Below are 20,845 nucleotides of genomic sequence, written 5' to 3'. Positions count from 1 at the left end.
CACATTGACAGCAAAAATTTCTGCTAAGCTGGGAGCTTCTCAGATGAAACAGCAGATAGAAGAGAAGGACCTGGGTGTACTGGTTGTGCATGATTGTGAGCCACCATTATAACACAACTATGGAAAAAGCAAATCTGTATCAGAGGAGTTGTGTCCAGTGGAAAGAAAACCATTTTCACTTTGAGATCTCAGCTGGAGTACTTCATCACGTTCATGTTCCAGGGGAAAAAAAAAAAAAAAAAAAAAAAATCAGACTGGAACAGATGCATAGGAAGGCTACTAAAATGCTCATCCTCTCTTACAAGAAGAGCAAAAAAGATCCTGGGTCGCCCATGAATAGAGAGAAGTATATACCTTGAGAATCATCATAAATCATCACTAGGGTAAATCCTGAAGAAGTCCAGTGAAGGGCTATTTAAGCCATAGAAAAATGTTGACACAAGAATAAATGGGTATAACCTCACCATGAATAAACACAGTTTGGAAATGGAACAAATTCAAATGAGAAGAGTAGTGGTGTTCTCCAACGGCCGTGTGAAGAGAGAGAAAGTGTGTGCAACAAGAGCAAAGCGGAGGGAAAGCTAATATTTCTTCAGATCTTAAAAGAAAGCTGTGGAGAGGTTAAGGAAAAATTCTTATATTATCCCATGCATTTCATCCATGAAGTATGTGAGGTTTTACACAATCACTTCTTTGAACAAATCAGATGGAACACCATGTGCAAAAGTAAGACTGACACTGTATTTGATGGCAAAATTTTGCCTAACTGTATTTTCATTCAAGAGCTGCATTTAAATATTTTTGGAGTGGTTCTTTGCTATGTAAAAAGCATAGACAAATATCTGCTAATGACCTTGTAGTAGCACCAAAGTTCCTCCGAGAACTGTAAATATGTACACCGTAAGTAGCATGTCCTATAGAGAAAAGAAGCCTGGGTTGGAATATAAGAAATTGAAGAGCAGAAGAGGCCATTATTCTAAATAGTTCATAAAAAGATTTCAGCAGTTTAAGAGGACCGTGACACACAATATAGGGAGGAAAAAAAATTTACTTTGTCATAAAATTACATATGGGCAGAGATACAAGGACAGAGGCACTAATAACTGCCAGATTAGTAACTTCCAGATCACCAACTGGACCTTGATTCAGAGGAAGGCAGTCCAGAGAAAAACCACAATGAAATATGTAGAACTTTCCGAGACTTCTGGTGGAAGACAGCTCTACACAAAGCAGTTAAGAGTCTAAACAGGGGGAAGCCAGACTTGCTCAAGAGAGAGGGATACTGCTCCAAAAGCATGGTTTTAAAAAGAGGGACCTGAAGGCAGGCGATGTTTGATGAATGAGAAAGAGACAGTGTTCCAGGTGAATTGTGTACAGAGTTGGAATGACTATTTCTGCCTGTAGCTGGAATAGAAGTCTTAACTTTTTGTGCCAATACAAAATTCATAACATTAATGCGTTCATTCAGGAAACGGTCTCCTGGCAGCCTATAGTGAAGTGTCTGTGTGCAGGAATCCACACAGCTGTGTAATGGGAGAACAAGTTCAGGCGGAAGGACAAGTCTAAATACAGCTGCCTGGAAGGACTACTGTCCTTGCAGAGCGCCGGAGCCCATGGGGACCAGACTGCTCTCCTGCCACACGATCAGCTGCCGAGTGTGCGTGTTACTTTCTGCAGTGCTGACCAGACCAAAGCCTTTGTACTTCACCAAGATTCTTACACTATAGGATCTTGCATCCTAAGGGAAGATAGGAAAGGAACCAGGAGGGTGTCTGGTCACCTCTGGTAATGAGAATCCAAACTTTTCCCTTGAATCAAGACATGTTCTGGAAACAGCAAGAGCTGGCACTCTACCCTCGGCAGGTTTTACCATATAGTTTTAATACTGTGTGGGTTGGATGTAATCATGCTGTCTGATACACCCAGACTGCCATAGCAGACAGACTATATTGTACCTGCACATGGAAACAGACCTCAATAAAAACATCAGGCTGGCTGCCAGCACAATACATCTACGCACACAACCTCCCCCCAGTCTGCTCTGAGGTTATACTGACAGTGTCTGCCAAAACATAGAAGCCCACAGGTTGTTTACTGACAATGTAGTGTATGTCAGCTCTTCCAGACAATTTTAGATGCAGTAATAGTTCCATATTTTCTCTGATACCATGGAGGAGTGCTTTTGTCTAATGAGTTGAACACGACATTTAATAGAGTCCTACCCTGTGCTTTCATTCAAGACATCAGTGAGCACTAGTATCTGACTGTAATGGGGTTTCACATGTCCCAGGGACATATTTAGCATGGGGTTACAGTAGTACAGAAGAACTTACATTGCAGCTTTCATCATTGTCAGGCCGGTGGGGAAGGATGTACGAGAGAACGGAGAGTGGTCCATCACACTTGTCGGCTGGCTGAGTGAAATCTAAGCAGCTGGTTATGATGATGTAGTAATGAGTAGGAATGGGGATGGCGCTGCCTTCCACAAACCTGGGGGAATAAAGCAAACATTTATCCACAAAGGATAAACCTGTTTGGAAGAAGGTTACACAAATAGCATGGAGTTTCCTCCCCTATGTGTGAGGACACACATACATTGTTGAGATGTGTTTGATTCCTAGACACTGCCTGAAAATGAGCATTCAATTAGTTCATGTTTTGATACTGTGTTATAGAAATACCACATGCCAGTGCTGAAAGGCTTCTTCAGTTCAGAGACATAGAGAGAAAGCATTACTGAATTAACGAAAGACTTGAGTAACTAACTCAATAGCACTGCTATGGTTTGTTCTGGTATCCAGTTGTCAACTCTCAAGTTCTGGAGATTTTTAGAGAAAATAGATTATTTGGAACAAAATTCAGCTTCATCTCAAGGATGAATGAACATGTAATTTCAAAGTCAAGGTGAACAGTTACCTGCTGAATTGCCATTTCCTTATTTTTACTACTGTCCTACCTACAGGGGCATTCAGTCCTGATGAACAATACTTTTAGAAAGAGCTAGAAAATTATATCTCCTCCCAGAAATTGAATAATGTGCAGATAACGAATTGTTTAAGATAAAGCCACCATTAAGAGAAACAACAGCAAACCAATTTAAAGACAAACTCTTACTGTTTTATTTTGTCAGGTGTGTCATGTAAACCATCATAGTCATAGTCAAAGATTGGTCCACTTATAACATTGACTCCGTTTCGCTCAGTGGCATATCTCTTCACCAAAACCCTTTGGAAATAGTTCCATACCTCTGTGGGGGAAAACAACCAACACAGAATAAACACACCAAAATCTGGATAAGCCAAAACATGTCAAAAAATATAAAATTTTTTTTTTTCCCTGAAAATAAAAATCCAGTGGATATCATTCACACAATGGCAGGGGAAATTAAAGACTAAGCATTACAGATTTACTGCAGCTTCATTCAGTTTGGTCAATAAAGCCTATTCAGACTTCTTTGCTCTGTTGATTTTTTTCCCCAACCAGTGATAAAGGAAATGCACTGTACCACTCCCAGGCTGGCATTGCCATAGACATTGCACAGAGAGCTTGCTGTTCCTTCACCAAGCAGTAGAAACAGCTATTCACATGCTTTTGATGTCCCTGTAAACACTTCCTTTGTCTTTCTTATCTAGTTACAGGGAATGGTGCCGTTTTTTTAATTCTAGAAAGGAAACAGCACCATGATTAAAAGCAAAACACAAACATTTTAAAAGAAAGGGAAGTACAAAGGTCATATTCTTCCAGTGAAATTCTCCTTGGATACAAAATGTCCAACTTTTAAATTAGGTGCCATCAAGGATGACCAAATTAAGGTATGGCATCTCATTACAGCAACTTTTGGGAAGAGTGTGCTACTCTTTCTCCCACTACATCCTCCTCAACCTTAACTTGTTAAGATGCTTGCAGAGACGGGAAACACACTGAAATCTCCAGTTACATAATTCTTTTCCTTATTTTTTCCTTTTTATTTTGACACTAACAGAAATGTGTGTAAACAAAGCATCTCAAACTTGTAAAAGTTTAACTTTTGTCTTGCCAGCTCAGGCCGTTAAGTCCATGGTTCCCCAGTGCTGATGGCAATGCCAGCCTCAGCAAGTTGCCAGGTATGCCTTGTCCTAAGACTGCTCAGTGCCACATGAACTCCCTGCTCAGGCTGATGCAGAGGGCCCCACAAGCAATGGTCTAACAAGAACCTCAGCTGCGGTAACCACTTGGCAGTACCACTCCTCCAGCTGCTCGCTCCTCCAATGCATCAGCCTTAACAATAAAAATAGCTCAAAAAGGAAAGCTTCCCCCCCCCCCCCCTTGAGTTTTCCAGCTGAATCAGTTTCCCACTTGGGTTCCCATTGCAGCCACATAGACAGCAATGCCAGTGCAACCGGGGGCCAGCCCAGGGGCATCATCCTGCAGCTCCAGCAAACAGGAGCTGCTTAAGCCAGACTCACTACAGAAAAGATGGATACAGCATTATTGCCTGAGGGGATGGGATGGGACAGTGAATTAAAAAAACAAAGCAGAGGAAGGGCCTCTGCAGCCAGCACTGCCACCAAAGCCAGCATAACACAAAACTGCCACCTTGTATTTTCCCTGTTGTGGAAAAAGCTCCGTATAATGAGCTTACAATCAGCTCTCTACATTGCAAGCTGCACACACGTAGCGGTTCATAACTCCCCAGGAATGATGTTAGTTCCAGCATTTGTTCTCAGGGAATCCTTCACCCACTTGTGATGAAGAGGAAGGCCACTAAACAAAATGAGCTGCTGGTGGCGAGTTTTTCTCCTGTGATTAGCATCTCAGCTAATTTGCTTAGACTAACATTAGCATAAAGAGCATTTTTATTAAGTGATTTGAGAGTGGGAAATCCCCAATAATTTTGCCCTCTGTAATCAGTTAAGTGCCTTTGCTCAGATTTCCAGCAAACATCACCACTTGTTCCTACTCAGAGGTTTTTCAGTTAAAAACGCTCTTTTCTGGTTAAAAAGAAAAAGCCTCCCATAGGCTTTGATGTTTATCCAAACCTCTCTGGCCTAAAATCTGAATTGGAAATCTCACAAGAACAGGCTCTTGAGATTCTTCCAAGGCTTCTCAATTCCTGCCAAGCCAAAAATGCCACCAGAATAGTCTGATGGTTTTCCTACCTCTTGGCAAAACTAGAGAGAAAAGGGATGTGCAGACAAAAGAAACATTAATATTATATCCCTGCAGCACTGAAAGTTTCAGCCAGGTTTAAGTCATTCCTCATTTTCCATAAATTGTTTTCCTCTTCCTTTTTCTTTATAGGTAATAAATATGTTTGGTCTCCCTCTAAAGACATGAATAGAAAATAAAAAATAATCACTTGTCCCTGAACTACAGCAACATGCTAAGTACACAATCCCAGGCGGCTCCAGTTGAGAAGAAAAAACATGTTGCCTCAGTACGCTCTGCACTAGCTTGGGCTACAGACAAGAAAATCTGAATGGTCTTGCACAAACTGAATTACTGTGGCATGAAGCAAAATTGCTGAACTACAGCACGTCTGTGCTCTTATCTTAGCCCAGTACCAAGGAAAATAAACCTTTCTTAAAGCTTAAACCTTTCTTGTGTTATTTTGCCTGCCTATACCTAGAACTATACAGGTGGCCACATGTATTATCTGCTGGCTACAGGTAACTGAACTTTATGTTCTAAACTTCTCCCATCAATTCATTCCATAGTCCAACACACACATCATCTAAAAAATAAAATTTTGGGAAAGAGATGTAAAGCCATGGAAAGGGTACTTACTTTTGAAGGCAGGATACATTGGAATGATATTTGTTATTAGAAAAGCATCGTATTTTGCTTCTGCAGAGGAACTTAATTCTGAAAAAAATAAACCATAAAAATATTAATAAGGTGAAATATCAGAAATTCAAGTAACATAAAAATATTTTGAAAAATGGCTTCAGAGATCAACCAAAGGGAATACTATAAGCTAAACAGCAATCTGAATGCTATATTCAGAAGTGGACATTATATAAATAAAGTTTTTCTTTAATGTGACAGCTGGACATGGAAAGTAAGGATTTTATCTTTGCTTCAAGTGTCAACCATTTAAAAATATTTTTATAGCTCATATATTTTTGTAGTCTCAAAACTCAGAGAGCTGCTCTGCAGGCTTTTACAAAAGATGCACACAGTTTCCAGGGAGAGGAGTGTGTGATTGTCTTCTAGTTCTGAGCAAGCCTCTGCACCTGTAATTCCATATCAGAAATCCACCATCAAATATTTCAGCCACTGAGTGAGGAAGGCAGAGCAATTAAGTTCACAGCTGTGAGACAGTTGTGTCCTTTGAACATTTACTAATCCCAGAAGATCATTGCTCCAAGACTAAAGCAATGTAACTGCAACAGAAGAATTCAGGACACTCATTTAACACAGGTGTTCTACTAGCACTGTTTCTATAGGATGGCAGAAATTTTTACAGTATGCAAGTGTCCAATATGGATTTATAAATTAAATATATGTTTATCTTTCTGCTGTATGAATCCAAAATTAAAACCTCTGACTAGATTCCCAGTTCATATAAGCTGGTATCTATCCACTGACTTCAAAGGGCCAGCTTTTGAAGATTGTCTTCTAGCTTGTACTCCTAGTCTGTGCAATTCCTTGTTCACCTTTATTTTTATTAACTAAACTGGGACACTTCATTTTTGGTGCATGAAGCTGGGCACCAGTTTGGAGCATCTCTTGCAGAGTCGAGGGACTACAGCCATGATAGCAACTTGTGGCGTTGGGCCCTTGGTCCTCAGCAAGGATAATGTATCCATTCCATTTAGCCCTGTATGTGACACCGGTGCAGAAGCGGCTCCTCTGAGAAGACATCAGAGGGGCAGAAATCACCCCAGAGTGGGGGAAATTAAACCATTCCTACCTATATTCTTTCCCAACAATCTCAAAAAAGCCCTTAGTCTGTTTATATCTGATGGGAGGTTTTTTTCATACCTAAGGTTTTCCCTAACAGAAAAGAAAATTAGAAAAGCTCTAGGTATTAAAAAGTTATCTGAACTTACGGGGAGGGAAAAGGAAGCCATAGGAGAGCTGTTTGTCGCCTCTGTAGGCTGCGCAGCTCTGGCTGTTTCCTGGAGAAATGCGGAGGTCGGGCCTCACACAGCTGGCCAGGTGCTCTGGGACACCCGATACCTCTGCCTGCATTGAGGAACATACACAGAAATTACAAGAAAGGTAATTCCAGCATTTATAGCCAAAAGAAAACAATTTCATATAGCCGACAGATTAGATGGAAGGCCTTGTGTGGAGTAAAATAAAGCACCCAGCTGTACAACCAAGTCCTGCTCCTGTACCTGCCGCAGCACCCCTCCTTCCGGTAGCAGAAGTCACCATGGGAAGTAATTCAAATGAATCCATTGATTATGCTGTCATAATAAAACAAACCCCCATCGAGCAAAACTTAGAAAGAAAATGAAAACCGGAACAGAAATACAGAACAGCCCTTCTGCCTTAAAACTCTTTTCTCCTGAAGGAAAAAAGGGATTTTGGGATTGATTTGAATGGTATTTGACATAATTTCTGGTGGGAAACTCTACTTGGGGAAGGCGAATTTTAGGACTTCAAGAATAAAGCTACCGAACAGATTTCCCCAGGATTTTTTAAGCACTTTCCAAGAGCAAAGACAGCACTGACCTGTTTGGAAATAGTGTAGGATGTCCACAGAGGCATCAGGAATGTTTCACTGTAGCCACTTTCAAAGTCATGGTGATGCAAGATATTGTATTTTGTGCGGTACAGTACTGCAGGGCGCCCATATAGGAGATGCTTCTCTACAGATCAGAAAAAATTACATTTACATTTATTACTGAAAGCCTTAAAGATGAAACCAAGGATAAGCAAGGGATAACCAAGGGATCAAGCCCAGCCAGCATGGGTTCAGGAAAGGCAGGTCCTGCTTGACCAACCTGATCTCCTTCTATGACAAGGTGACCCACCTAGTGGATGAGGGAAAGGCTGTGGATGTTGTCTATCTAGACTTCAGTAAAGCCTTTGACACGGTTTCCCACAGCATTCTCCTGGAGAAACTGGCTGCTCATGGCTTGGATGGGTGTACTCTTCGCTGGGTTAAGAACTGGCTGGATGGCCGGGCCCAGAGAGTGGTGGTGAATGGAGTTTACTCCAGTTGGTGGCCGGTCACAAGTGGTGTTCCCCAGGGCTCTGTGCTGGGGCCAGTCCTGTTTAATATCTTTATCAATGATCTGGATGAAGGGATCAAGTGCACCCTCTGTAAGTTTGCAGATGACACCAAGTTGTGTGGGAGTGTTGATCTGCTTGAGGGGAGGAAGGCTCTACAGAGGGACCTGGACAGGCTGGATCGATGGGCTGAGGCCAGTTGTATGAGATTCAACGAGGCCAAGTGCAAGGTCCTGCACTTGAGTCACAACAACCCCATGCAACGCTACAGGCTTGGGGAAGAGTGGCTGGAAAGCTGCCAGGCAGAAAAGGACCTGGGGGTGTTGGTTGACAGCTGGCTGAATATGAGCCAGCAGTGTGCTCAGGTGGCCAAGAAAGCCAATGGCATCCTGGCTTGTATCAAAAATAGTGTGGTCAGCAGGACTAGGGAAGTGATCGTGCCCCTGTACTCAGCACTGGTGAGGCTGCACCTTGAATACTGTGTTCAGTTTTGGGTCCCTCACTGCAAGAGAGACATTGAGGTGCTGGAGCGTGTCCAGAGAAGGGCAACGAAGCTGGTGAAGGGTCTGGAGCAGAAGTCTTATGAGGAGCGGCTGAGGGAACTGGGGTTGTTTAGCCTGGAGAAAAGGAGGCTGAGGGGAGACCTTATTGCTCTCTACAACTACCTGAAAGGAGGTTGTAGAGAGGTGGGTGTTGGTCTCTTCTCCCAGGTAACAAGCGATAGGACAAGAGGAAATGGCCTCAGGTTGCGCCAGGGGAGGTTTAGACTGGATATTAGGAAATTTTACTTCACTGAAAGGGTTGTCAAGCATTGGAACAGGCTGCCCAGGGAAGTGGTTGAGTTGCCATCCCTGGAAGTATTTAAAAGACGTTTGGATGAGGTGCTTAGGGACATGGTCTAGTGGTGGTCTTGGTAGCGTTAGGTTTACGGTTGGACTCGATGATCTTAAAGGTCTTTTCCAACCTATACGGTTCTGTGATTCTGTGAAAAAAAAGGGGTTGGCTTTCCAACACATGCTGATTTTACAGTGATCCTTAATGGGATACTGACCCTGAATAACTGCTAAGGAAATCTTGTAACAGAGAGAGCAGCAGTTCTTCAATATTTTTGGTTGGGATCCCCGTTCCAGACTCACAACCCACTTTGAGGTTAAAAGTCCCTTCTGCACCTGAAAGCTTGTTGGGGTCATAGCATAGAGAGAGGGTGTTTCTCCAAACGCAGGAGACTCCACAAGGATCTTCGTGTCCACATTTCAGTCACACAGGAGATGAAAAGCACTTTTTTGTATCTTTAAATCTGCCCCTATCCTACCGCTCCTGCACTCTTCTCCAGACTTTCTCTCCTTCCTGTGTTTTTTGTAAAGTCCCTCGCAAAAGGGAGGCAAAGGTGCTCACCCATTAAAAGAGTATTTTTTTCCGCTTGGCTGATACAGGTGATGTTCTGAAAACTGATGTGCTACTATCTGTCAGTAATATCAAAGAAAAGAAACAAACAAAAAAACCCCTTTCCTAACTTTAGCTACAAAAAGACACCTCTAACTCTGCAAAACTTGGTTTTCTTCTGTCTTGGTGATATGTTATGGTTAAACATCAGTAGGTACCTCTGATAAGCTTGCTTATAAAAAGACAAAAAAATAATTGAAAGACAGACAAAAAATAAATTTCCTGGCTAATCTTGCATTGTGCTGCACAGTTCATTGATTTTTATAACCATTTGGCAAACGGGCTTAGCTTGCTTTTGGAAATCAAAACATAGAAACAAGGAAAGCGGCCTAACACTCTTCACAGATCGGCATTTAACCTGAAAGAAAAGGGCACGTTTTATCAGTGTTTGTGTCCAAATAGAGGATATTTTTATAAGACAAAAGAAAGAAAAGTAGGAAAAGCCTTGTCTAAGGACAAAGATGATAAACTTGTTTTATTCAAGAGAAGCTAAAGGAATCTTTTTTCTTCTGCATGTGAATAACAACATCAGCTAAATATGCATGGTGCGCTATGTGAGAGAAGGGAATTACCAACTAAACGCAGGAAGATCCCTGAACAGATGCTACCCAGCCTGTCATAAAATACAACAAAATAACTTGCAGGTAGCAGAACTGCTTGTGTTTGAATAAGGGGCACTTCATAACAGACAACTTACAAATGAGTAAGTGAAATTGGTTTAAATGTGTATATCTTAAAATACATCAAAAATACTATTTTTATACTACTGAAGTGAAGAAGCATCAAAACCTTAAACCAAAATAAAGATGTTGAGATATCTAGGAGTACAATGGCGAGGGTGTTTTTTTCCTGATTCCAGAAATTGCCACAGCAGGGAGTAGCTCTTCACTAACTGGAAAAATCAGTTTAACAAGAGGAATGCTGCAGAAAGGCAATTTAATTCACAAAGAAAAAGAATAATTTCACCTCTAGAAACTAAAGGATAGGAGGCATTGCCTGTTCACAACAGAAAAACTGAAGAATTAGCTACACAAGGGAATTTTTTTAAAAAAATCTCCTTAGTCATCTGAGCAATATAATTTGAAGTATCTCAAAAGTCCAGGTCTAAACTCAAAGCTTCATAATTTGCTAATGTGGACAATTGTTATGGTGAGGGGAATGCTGTGAATTGTTATGCTGAACTGGATCACAGCTGTGAGAAGGAAAGCTCTGCTTTGGTGTGCCTTTCAGTCAGTATTGCTGCTCAGAAAAGCAGTTCCCAACCTCTCCCCTCTGGTCCTATTGCTACGTTTTAACCTGGACCACAGCCCTGATGTGGCTGCGAGTGCAGCCACACAAAAGTCAGCGCTGGTATAGAGCAGGGAGGGTGCAGGAGCTAGTGTCCAGGAGAGCAGGACATGCTTTCTCCTGGGAGTAACGTTGACTTGAATGCTGACAAGGGACAGAATTGTGCTGAGCATCCCTGAACCAGCAGAGCATTTCTGCACTTGTTTCAGTGGATAACCTGCACCCTAAACACCAAACATTAAAGACCCAGTCAGGGATTGTCAAAGCAGCTGTACCATCCTTCCTGACACTGACCTGGTGAAACCTAAGCCTGAACAATACTGGTAAAACACAGTGTGCAGATGTGGTCTATGTTTTTTACCCCATTTATTGCTTGTGGTTGAGTGGAGCACTGCCTCATGCTCCCTTTCCTTTCCTCATCTTTCCACTTCCATAGCGGAGATTAAACCTCCTAACAGTGATGGAAAGGAAGAGCTAAAACTCCTATCGCTTTAAGTGATCCTTTAGTCCTGGTTACAGCAAAATATAGTGTGCACTTCCTCACATGAGCAGCACTTAATCTTGCCCACGTCTCATGTATGCCTATGTGCTATTTTGACAGTTACTTGAAAAGATGGTTTACTACACGTTAACTAAACCAAGGCAGGAGTTTGTCTGGTATCAATGATGCAAACTAACTTGCAAAAAAAACCCCAAATAGCTTTTATTAACTGAGGCAGTGGGCTCTTACCTTCTGTCCCCTTGACATGAAAGCGCTTGTTGAGTTCATCCAACTTGTTCTTCTCAAGAATATAGAAAAAGGAACAAGATTAGGATCACTGGAGCATTCAGACATCTCATTTTACTAGGCATCTAGCAAAACAAAACTAGTGCTATAAAACACTAAAACATTTTTTTGTTTCCTGTTTTACAAAAAGCCATAATTGTTCCAAAAAGGCACAAACACTTCACAGGAAGGATCTGGGAAATTCCTACAGATCAAACCCTCTCAAAATAAATAAAATTGCTACAACTGTACTAGGCAACTACTGCTAACAGGGGAAGCATCAGCAGATCCTAAATGCCTACCTTATCATCACATGTACATCCTATATCAAAATCTGATGCAGGTAGAGCGACAGGATAGAGTGGTTTAGCAACTTCATCTGGCACAGTTGGTTTATAAACGTTGGCTCTCAGCAGGTGATTTAAACTTCCATGGGTGCCATTATTGGGAGCGGGCTTTAATCCAAGCAGATCTATGAAAACACCAAAGATAAATGAATGATCGTTAGATTGCAAATGTGTATGCAGTAGCATCTCTACTGAGCTAAGACATTTATTTGCAATACTGTTTACACCCATGACATGTTAATGAATGCTTTTAACATAATAAAAATACTAACCTTTCGTCCAAATCATAAAATTGCAAATTCTGTCTGAATAGTATGGTGACCTTTATAACAAGAAGGTTAATTTGCATCAAGACAATGGAAAACAGTTTTTTTATAACTACTCCTGCAACTTCCAGTGCAAACCTACAGTCAATATGTTGACCTTACACCAACCACCTGGAATGCAGTGTTATTAGTCGCCTGCTTTAGAGATAAGGGATAATTACCTTTTTGGTATTTCATGTTTGAAAAAAGAAATTAAATAAGTGAATTACACCTTTGGCTAGAAAGTTTTTTTACCCTGGAAAATCACTATTAAAGAAAAGATCATAATGAATATCTGTATACATCATCAGATCCTGCTTCATGGCTACAGTAGGAGTGTAGGAAACATAATCATACCAGGAGATGCCATAGAAAACTAAGTGATGCCCCTGAGCTGCTCCATGAGACATGCAGGTGCAGAAGCAGTCTTGGAGCAGAAACCTCCTCCCTAGACTGCTCAGGTGTGGACACCACGCACTGTAGTGGTGTGTGTTCAATCTCTGCCAAGCTGCGTGCAGCAAAACTGTGGTAACCCCCTTTATTGGCCAGTTGCTGGAGTAGAGCAAACTGAGGTCCCTGAGAAGTGCCTTCAGCCCTACTGGCCAAAAAGCAAGTGCTTGGGAAGGGGGGACTGGGGAAGGGACACTGGGAGGGAGTCAGGGCATGAGCTCACAGTACCTAAGTGAAGCCCTGTTAGCTAAAACAGCGTGTTTCTCTTCCAATTTCTCAAGCAGGTAGCTTACCACACATGATGTTGTAAAGTTCAATATTTTCAAAAGGAGGTACTTTGGTCTTGTATTTGAATGTAGGGCCATAACCTATAAAGACAGTCTTAAAAAAAAGAAGAGAGAAGAATACAAGAGAAGAGCATTAAAAGGTAGGGTTTTTTTCAGTAAATATTTACATTTTAGAGACCTCCAGTTCCTTCTGCCTTCAGTGACCGTCCCACAAAGGTCACTGCATTGCTCATACCTGCATGCTGTTTATCTTGTTGTCATAGCCATGGTCTCCATGGAAGAAACATTTTCCCGTTGGTTTCTTGTAAACATCCACAGCTTTCCTAAATTGAAAAATTATTAGAAAATTTCCTCAAAGGTGTAGGTATGGTGGCTGACCTGACGACGTACTTTGTGAGTAGGAGGTATAAGGTGACAAGGCAGTGCATTGCTCATCTTTCTTGAATAGCAGTAGTGGGGACTTCAGGCTCATCCAACTCCCTCTGCTCCCACTACCAGGGTGCAATCCTAAGAGCCAACTCTGACTCATTGATAACAACCTTAGCATCTATTTACTTACTTTCTCAGACTTTCTCATATCACATCATCTCCTACAGACTGGAGATATTTTGTACCATACTCTTCCAATCCTCAAAAGGCCAACAGAGGCTTCTAAGAAAGCACTTCTGTGATGTTACAATGCAAATGTCATATAATACTGTAAAGTGCTTTCACCTGTTTGCCTTCCACCCAATAAACAAAAATGGGGAGCAGAAACAAAGCTGGAGGGAAAAGAGAAAGATTGTAATGAAGATAAATAGCTGAGAAAATAAGTGCTGTATCATAGGAACGCTAATGATCAGCTTGTTACTGAGTATGTTTTTTACAAAATATGTGGAAAAATAAGTATTGTGTCATAGGAATTATAATTACCAGCTTGTTCCAGAGTACTTTTTTACAGTTTTATGAGAGCCATGTGCAGGCAATACATGCAGTGGACCAGATTATCCTACAAGTTAATTTCTTCTGCAATAAAATGATGCTCAGCCAAAGTTTGATTTTGGCCTTGTAAATTACTAGAGTTACAGCAGTCAGGTCTGTAACTACAATTTTCCTGCCTGTGAATATACAATGAATTACAGTGACATTAATAAATGAATTATTGGTGAATGAGATTTCGGAAAATCTAATGAATAAATAAGCCAAAGAAAGTCTGATGTAATTAATAAGAAATTATTTAATGTAAATCAAGTTGGGCCATCCCATCAGTTCCAGTAAAATTCTTAAAACTAAAACTTTTATAGGCCTAAAACTCAGAGTGTGATTCTTTGAAATGTACATGAATCCTAGCCACAGAAACTGTATAGGGCAACCAGCCAGCCAGCTAGTGGAGTTATGCAAGAAAGCAATTGGGGTTTCTCATTCACTGCTTCAGCAGAGTGATCCTTGCATAATTCATGAAAAGATAAGCACAGATGTCAAAACACACTTACAACACACTGTGTGTTTGCCTGGCAGCTATATGGGCAAAAAACCCTACCATAATTTAAAGCTCGTAACCGACTACCATGAGCCAAAAGCTGTGTCATCTTCCAAGAACCACTGAGTCAGCTTTATGTGTAAAGACCCAGCCATTCTCATGCTGTAATACACAACATGTGTCAAAAGCTCAAAGCAAGAAAAAGAACATATATTAAACCAGGAAGGGGTGCACAATTCATAAACAAAGGCTATTCCTCTCCTGTTCAGTCTATACATACATGTGCCAACTTGTTTTTCCTCACTCAATTTTTAACTAAGAATATTAAAAATTGCTCATATTTTATAACTGAAAATTCAGAGGCATATGGGGAAGAACAACCCAAAACAGGGTTTCCTCTGAGCTAAAGCATCCTGGTTTTCTGTGGATTTGTTTTGCAACACAATACGCTGCGGGCACTTTGATGGCCACCCTGTCACACCCTTCCACATGTTCTCAGGCCACCCACTCTGCCACTATGTCAATTTTCTTTCCATTCACCCACTGCATCCACTCAGCCTCCTGTTTCCTAACATCCCCTGGTCGCATATGCCTTCCCCTTCCTCCCATATTCCCTGCTTCCTGGTTGGAATAAGCTTGTACCTCATTAAAAAAGCTTATCAGCTCCTATACTTCAGCTAATCAGTCAAAAAACACACAGCTGCTTGAGGAAACCAATCTGAGTTTCTACCCTCTATCCAGCTACTGACTTTCCCAAATTTTAAAACAATTTTGTGTTCTGATCACATCCCCCTGCACCAAGTGTGACTGAACCTCACCAGGAGTTCAAAACTCCTCTTGCTCACGGGGTACAAGAGTGGGATGTTGACAGACAGGGCAATCCCAGGTGACTTTTTTCCTCAGAAAAAAAGGCTGAAAATCAGGATGGAAGCAAAAGCAAGAGTTTACCTTGCTACATGCCATTTGCGATCCACCAGTAAATGGACATCCTCAATTCTTCGGTTGTAAGCGTAGTGCAAGCGTTTAGGCAGGTGCTGTTTCAAGTAAGGCTTGAAGTGCTGGTCTGGCTTTCTACACTGAAAAATAAATGGTTACAAACGACACTGCTGTCAGTTAGCTTAGACGTGCATAAAACCTTGAACTACAGAAATCAAGCTGTTAAGGTCATTATTGATGATGTCTTGAAAACAAAGTGTACATCTAGAGTACGTGGTCCAGCCCTTTCTGTGCAGTATTTACGTAAGACCAGGGCCCAGGGAGTCATTCAAAGATGTATTTGGAAAGCTTCATTCTCGTGACAGTCTTTTTGAGAGCATCACGCAAAACATCACACTTACTTAGCTCACAGATGAAGAATTTTATTCTAACCGGACCAAAGCTTAAGTTTCAGAGGAAAGCTGAATGCTTAAAACACATCTTGTCTGCAGATATATTTAAAGCCATCTGGTTACAAAATCTGATATTTTTTTTTAATCAGCTTTTATTTTAAACACTTTTTTTTCCATTAAAAACAAGGTTATAGTTGAAGGCTATCAAATGAACTTTTTCAGCATCTTCAAAGTGCTAGTAAAATATTTACCCTAAAAGATTATTTTCCATTTCTGAAGGAATGAATAAATAGACTCAATTCAGGGAGTCAAGATGGTCGGGGAGATTCTGGCTCTGCACTGCCCAAAAAGGTTATAAAAGCTACTACAGCAGCAAACAGTTGAATTTATGACAAACAATCTGTAGTCATGAAGGGCACCATTTAACACTCTTTATTCATGTTAATGGTTGGGTTTCCTGCCTAAAGCGTGAGGAGAGAAAGCTGAATAATGCCCCAAATTAAGCTGTGAAGTGAGCAGTGCAGAGTAGACAGAGATACCTCCCAGTCCTAAATACTTACTGTAAGGTTGGCAACAATCACTTTAGGGTCATCTGTTAAGCAAAGAAAAAAAAGACAAAAATACAAATGATGAACAATTTGCAGATGAAAACACAATGTAATAATTCAGTTTTACAGAGCGTTCTTCCTGAAAGTTGGCTGATCTTTACTAAACGTTCACTGTATATATCAGATAAGATATCCTGAATATGAACTAAAGTTTAACTGTATACCCTTTACTTAGTGATATTTTAGTTGCTTCGGTATTGTTGCTCACTGTTTTATGATTTGGGCCTTAGCTTAATATTTATTCTATTTTCTGAAAACGTATAATTTCAAGTCTTTTGACTGCCTTTCTTTAAAATAAAAAAATCATCCCCAAACACAAAAGCTTTCCTTGAAAAGTTTTGAAAGCACATTTGAATGCAAAAATGCACTTCCTTAGAAGCAGTAAGATAAATGTGTAACATTTTTTGTCTCTTTTAACATTTTACATATTTAATAAGCTACTACAGAGTAAGTGAAAAGCCACAGTAAAATATTCTAGATATATCTCTGAACTATTAAAGGGACATGCAAGATGTAGAAAGCCCCAAACCAGCAACAGAGCAACAGTCCACACTAACTCTGTCTTCTTCGGGCGTGGGGGGACACACACAAGACATTTTTCAGTCCTGAGAGAAAAAACAGGCTAAGAGAAAATGTTAGGAAGCAAAAATCTCTTGCTTAACTATGATTGTTTTGGTTGCTTAAGGTATGATCTTGCTGAGCTTGAAAAGAGCTCTACTGAATCTCAAAACATAAGCTACAGGCTTATCCATTGCAAAGGTATGTCTGCAGGCCTTAAGGCAGTGTTATCAATAGGAAAATGGAGGAGGAACAGAAAAGTTGGTAATTTGCCGTGTAAGGGGGCAAACCCCAGTTCTAAAACCAAGGAATATGCTTCTTTGTTCTGTGTTCAAACTGCTGATTTATAAGAAATCGCAAATACTCAAACAAGGAAGCTGTAGACAGAGGCCAAAAGAAGAAAATGGTATTGCGGGAACACCAGTAGTATGACTCAGAGGTCAGTCAAACTAGCTGATCTTTTTGGAAGATATTGCCATTCATCCTCCAAAGAAAACTAATTTTTCTCAGCAATTTGGGAATTGAAGGGTTGAAAGATCTTTAAAAAAAAAATATATTCTCAGAACTGAAATATAAGTTTTCAGTAGACTGTGAAGTGCAGGAATTCAGTTTTTATGCTAGTCTTGTAAGTTATATCAACATACACACTGTTTTCAACAGATCTTTACACATTCATCCCATATTCCTAGAGCATAAATACCCAGATAAATTAGTTTATAATAAAAGAAATACATACATAAATCAGTATCTAAGAAAATGTTACCACATTGTTATGATTTCTTCTACTATTCTGGAAATCTTTAATCTTCAAAGATCAATTTTTTGTGAAATCTGTACTGAACCAAAGTATATCTGAAGTATTATGAGGGCTGTCCCAGCTATCTGATTGTCCCCTCTACCAGAAGTTATCACCCTTGTAGCATACGTTGCAAAAACATAGGTACTTATGGTTAGGTTATGAGTTTCACAGTTTGCATGGTAGCTTAAACTGCTGGCAAAGCCAGGTTTGCCCTGGTACGCTGAACCAGAGCAGCCACAGTGCTGGCATGAGCCCCGTCCTGGTACTGCTGCCCTGGAGGTGGTAGTCCTCAGTGGAGCAGTAGAGGGGCAGCTGGGTCTGTAATGCTTTAAATCAGAGAGTTCGCTTCACCAGGCAACTCCTGCCTGAGCCCTGAGTGCTCTCATCGAAGATCAGCTAAGCTCAAACACCAAGTCAGGGTGAGTTTCTACCAGCATGGTACAAAAAAAGCAGTGAATTTTACTGTCACCATTGGCCCTGAATGCATGCTCTACAGCTCCCTTATATCCTTCAACATCTCCAGTCTGTTGCTATTTAGAAACCCACGCTGCTTCTCATCTGTGCCAAAAGCTTCTCATCTGTGCCAAAAGCCAGAAGAAGCTACTGAATTCAAAATTAACCATTAACTTTTTTTCCATTAGCTCAGCAGAGGTACCACTTCTTTATACCCAATCCGTGCAGTGCTGAGCTCCCTCAAGTCTCGTTTTCATTGACAGAGGGGAAAAGTGTGTGAATAAAGTCATGATGTGTGCTGCCATGCAAAACTAGCTTCAAAAGTTCCCACTTCTCCTTGCCATTAGGGTGGGTTTCAGTCCAGACCATTTCAGCCATCCACTTGACACAGCTCTGCCACTGTGGGATCTGTGAGCTACAGACTGGGAAGGGGATAAGCAGCTGGTCTTTAGTGGGCTTCCCTCTGAACGTCCCGCCGACACTGCAAACTTACACCCTTCGTACAACGTCAGCCAAAGGAAAGGATGGAGTCTAGTTCTCAGGACATACGGGGTACTATTAAATTAACTTACATTTTAGGTTATTGCTAGACCTAGGGCGAATTCGCCCTAAAGATCCAGGCAGCAAAATTATATCTTCCACATTAGTCAGATAGTTGCTTAAAAATTCAGTTCTTTCACAAGTAGTGTCTTCCATCCCTGCAGAGGGAAAATGCAAAATTAATCCAGCTTGAAAATAAACATGTTTTCCAAAACAGCACAGAAAGAGACCCCAAACAGCTTATGTATTCTTTTCTTTTGGATGACTAACCTTATTCTTGTTCTTTCCAGTCATCTAATTCCAACATCAGACACTGGCAGGAGCCAAACTAGGGGTGATTTTAGCACTTGCCTACACAAGAGAAATGCCAGTCTCAACGTCGTAGGAACAGCCACCACATATACTATGTGTGCACTGACACATGTCCAAACTAAGCTCATGGAAAAATCAAAGTCTGTTTCTAGTTTAGTGTACTACTATGGGATTATTTTTTTTTAAACAAAGGATTTAAAGAGAAGTTGCACACAAAAGGTATTGTCTGTTGGTGGTCTGTTCTAAGGCAGCTGCAGATAAACAATTCTCTCCTACAGCCGTTTGTGGTGGGGAGGAATGTATTGCCAGTCACAGGCGGTTCTCAGGACAAAACTGCCTCCCCTGGAAATCCTTCCTGCCCCTTCCCCTTCTTTCCCCAAAGCCAGAAACTAGGCATATTCCATTTTATTGCTTACGTAGCAGTTCTTGTGAGACTTTCATAAACAAAGATCTAAACAGAACAGGACCTTTGGTAGCATTTCTAAAAAGTTATGTAAAACACGTTTATCTCGAACGTGGTGACATTTTCTTTAGTAAAACTTTCTTTTCCTTTTTGTCTTTGCTGGTATTTGCTGTTTCTTCTATTGTAAAGTTTCTTCTGATGTCTGAAAGAATGAGACCTACCAAATAGTATCTCTGCTTTTGGGTGACTCTCCATCTGACCCTGAAATATCTTTTTACCATTTTCCTCCTTCCTCCATTAACTCGATGACATTTTCCGTCCAAGCTGGACACAGTCCCTTACAGATATTCCACTCTTCCTCCTAGTAGGATAACTTGACCCACTAATGACCATGGAAATGTCTCACTCTAAAGTTTTACTCTTCTCCTCATGAAAAGAACAGTGCTACTAAATTGTTTCCTTCCATAAAAGCTGCCAAAAAGATTACTCTAGACACATGATAGCCTTCCAATACATGCAAGGAGAAATGCACTTGGATGCAATATCAAAAATGCCAAGCTTTGAAAAACTCTAAGTGGAGATGTAAATACCCAGATCACTGTTATGAAAGAGAAGTGTCCTCCAATGACAATTAACAGGTGAGCTGAGTGGCCAGTCTATACTGGCTGGCTGGTTTTGGGGATTTAAACTACCAGAAAAAAATCAGCACAAAAACATCTTAAATGGAACTTTCATTTAAGCCACCTATTATATGTACAGCTACATTGCTCAAGCATTTATATACTGATAAAGAATATTGTTTATTTTACCATGATCACCAACAAAGATGACATTGACACATCGATGTAGTTTCAACTGTTTCAGTCCATCCATTAGTTGTCCTACTGTCTTGTCAATCTCTCTCAGGGGATTCACCATCATCTGTATAAATATGTTGAAAGGAAAAAAGTTACTTCTGTCATTGCAATGTTCCCCCTTGATCTACAAATGGAGGTCCTTTGGCAAAACTCTGATAGGATAACCATCCAGGTCAAGAGGCAAAGCCTTGGCTGAGCTGTTACACCTACAATTATACCATTTCCTTTCCTATATCCACACTGTAATTCCATGAGAAAGCCCTGCTGAGATGTTGACACAAGACAGCAAAAGATCTTTATGGCTGATCCTAGGCCTCCCATGGACACATGTACATTTGGTAAAACAAAGTATAGATATTAGAAAAACACATGTGACTTTGGGGTTTAGTTTGTTTCTTATAGATAAAAAGCAGTACTTTTAAAAGGCTATTTTATGTGAATGGTTTAGTCAAAACATGAACGTGAAATGAAACTTTG

At 40.7% G+C, this 20,845-nt stretch overlaps 1 protein-coding gene across 1 annotated transcript in view; it reads right to left on the bottom strand.

Annotated features, from left to right (window-relative positions):
* Positions 1 to 20,845, bottom strand: part of ENPP2 (ectonucleotide pyrophosphatase/phosphodiesterase 2) — a 55,696-nt gene that overhangs the window by 2,632 nt on the left and 32,219 nt on the right. Inside the window, exons 12-24 of the mRNA XM_072851165.1 lie at positions 20,321 to 20,432; positions 18,829 to 18,954; positions 16,399 to 16,430; positions 15,459 to 15,586; positions 13,287 to 13,374; positions 13,058 to 13,145; positions 11,965 to 12,134; positions 11,627 to 11,675; positions 7,666 to 7,802; positions 7,035 to 7,170; positions 5,767 to 5,844; positions 3,115 to 3,247; positions 2,334 to 2,490 (exon numbers count right to left, since the gene is read on the bottom strand). Of these exons, the coding sequence (XP_072707266.1) occupies positions 2,334 to 2,490; positions 3,115 to 3,247; positions 5,767 to 5,844; positions 7,035 to 7,170; positions 7,666 to 7,802; positions 11,627 to 11,675; positions 11,965 to 12,134; positions 13,058 to 13,145; positions 13,287 to 13,374; positions 15,459 to 15,586; positions 16,399 to 16,430; positions 18,829 to 18,954; positions 20,321 to 20,432 (1,434 nt within the window). The remainder of the gene's footprint in view (positions 1 to 2,333; positions 2,491 to 3,114; positions 3,248 to 5,766; positions 5,845 to 7,034; positions 7,171 to 7,665; positions 7,803 to 11,626; positions 11,676 to 11,964; positions 12,135 to 13,057; positions 13,146 to 13,286; positions 13,375 to 15,458; positions 15,587 to 16,398; positions 16,431 to 18,828; positions 18,955 to 20,320; positions 20,433 to 20,845) is intronic.

Source organism: Ciconia boyciana, chromosome 2 (assembly GCF_034638445.1).
Source record: "Ciconia boyciana chromosome 2, ASM3463844v1, whole genome shotgun sequence".
NCBI lineage: Eukaryota > Metazoa > Chordata > Aves > Ciconiiformes > Ciconiidae > Ciconia > Ciconia boyciana.
The sequence above is the reverse complement of the archived record's forward strand: the minus strand, read 5'-3'. Positions and strand labels throughout refer to the sequence as shown.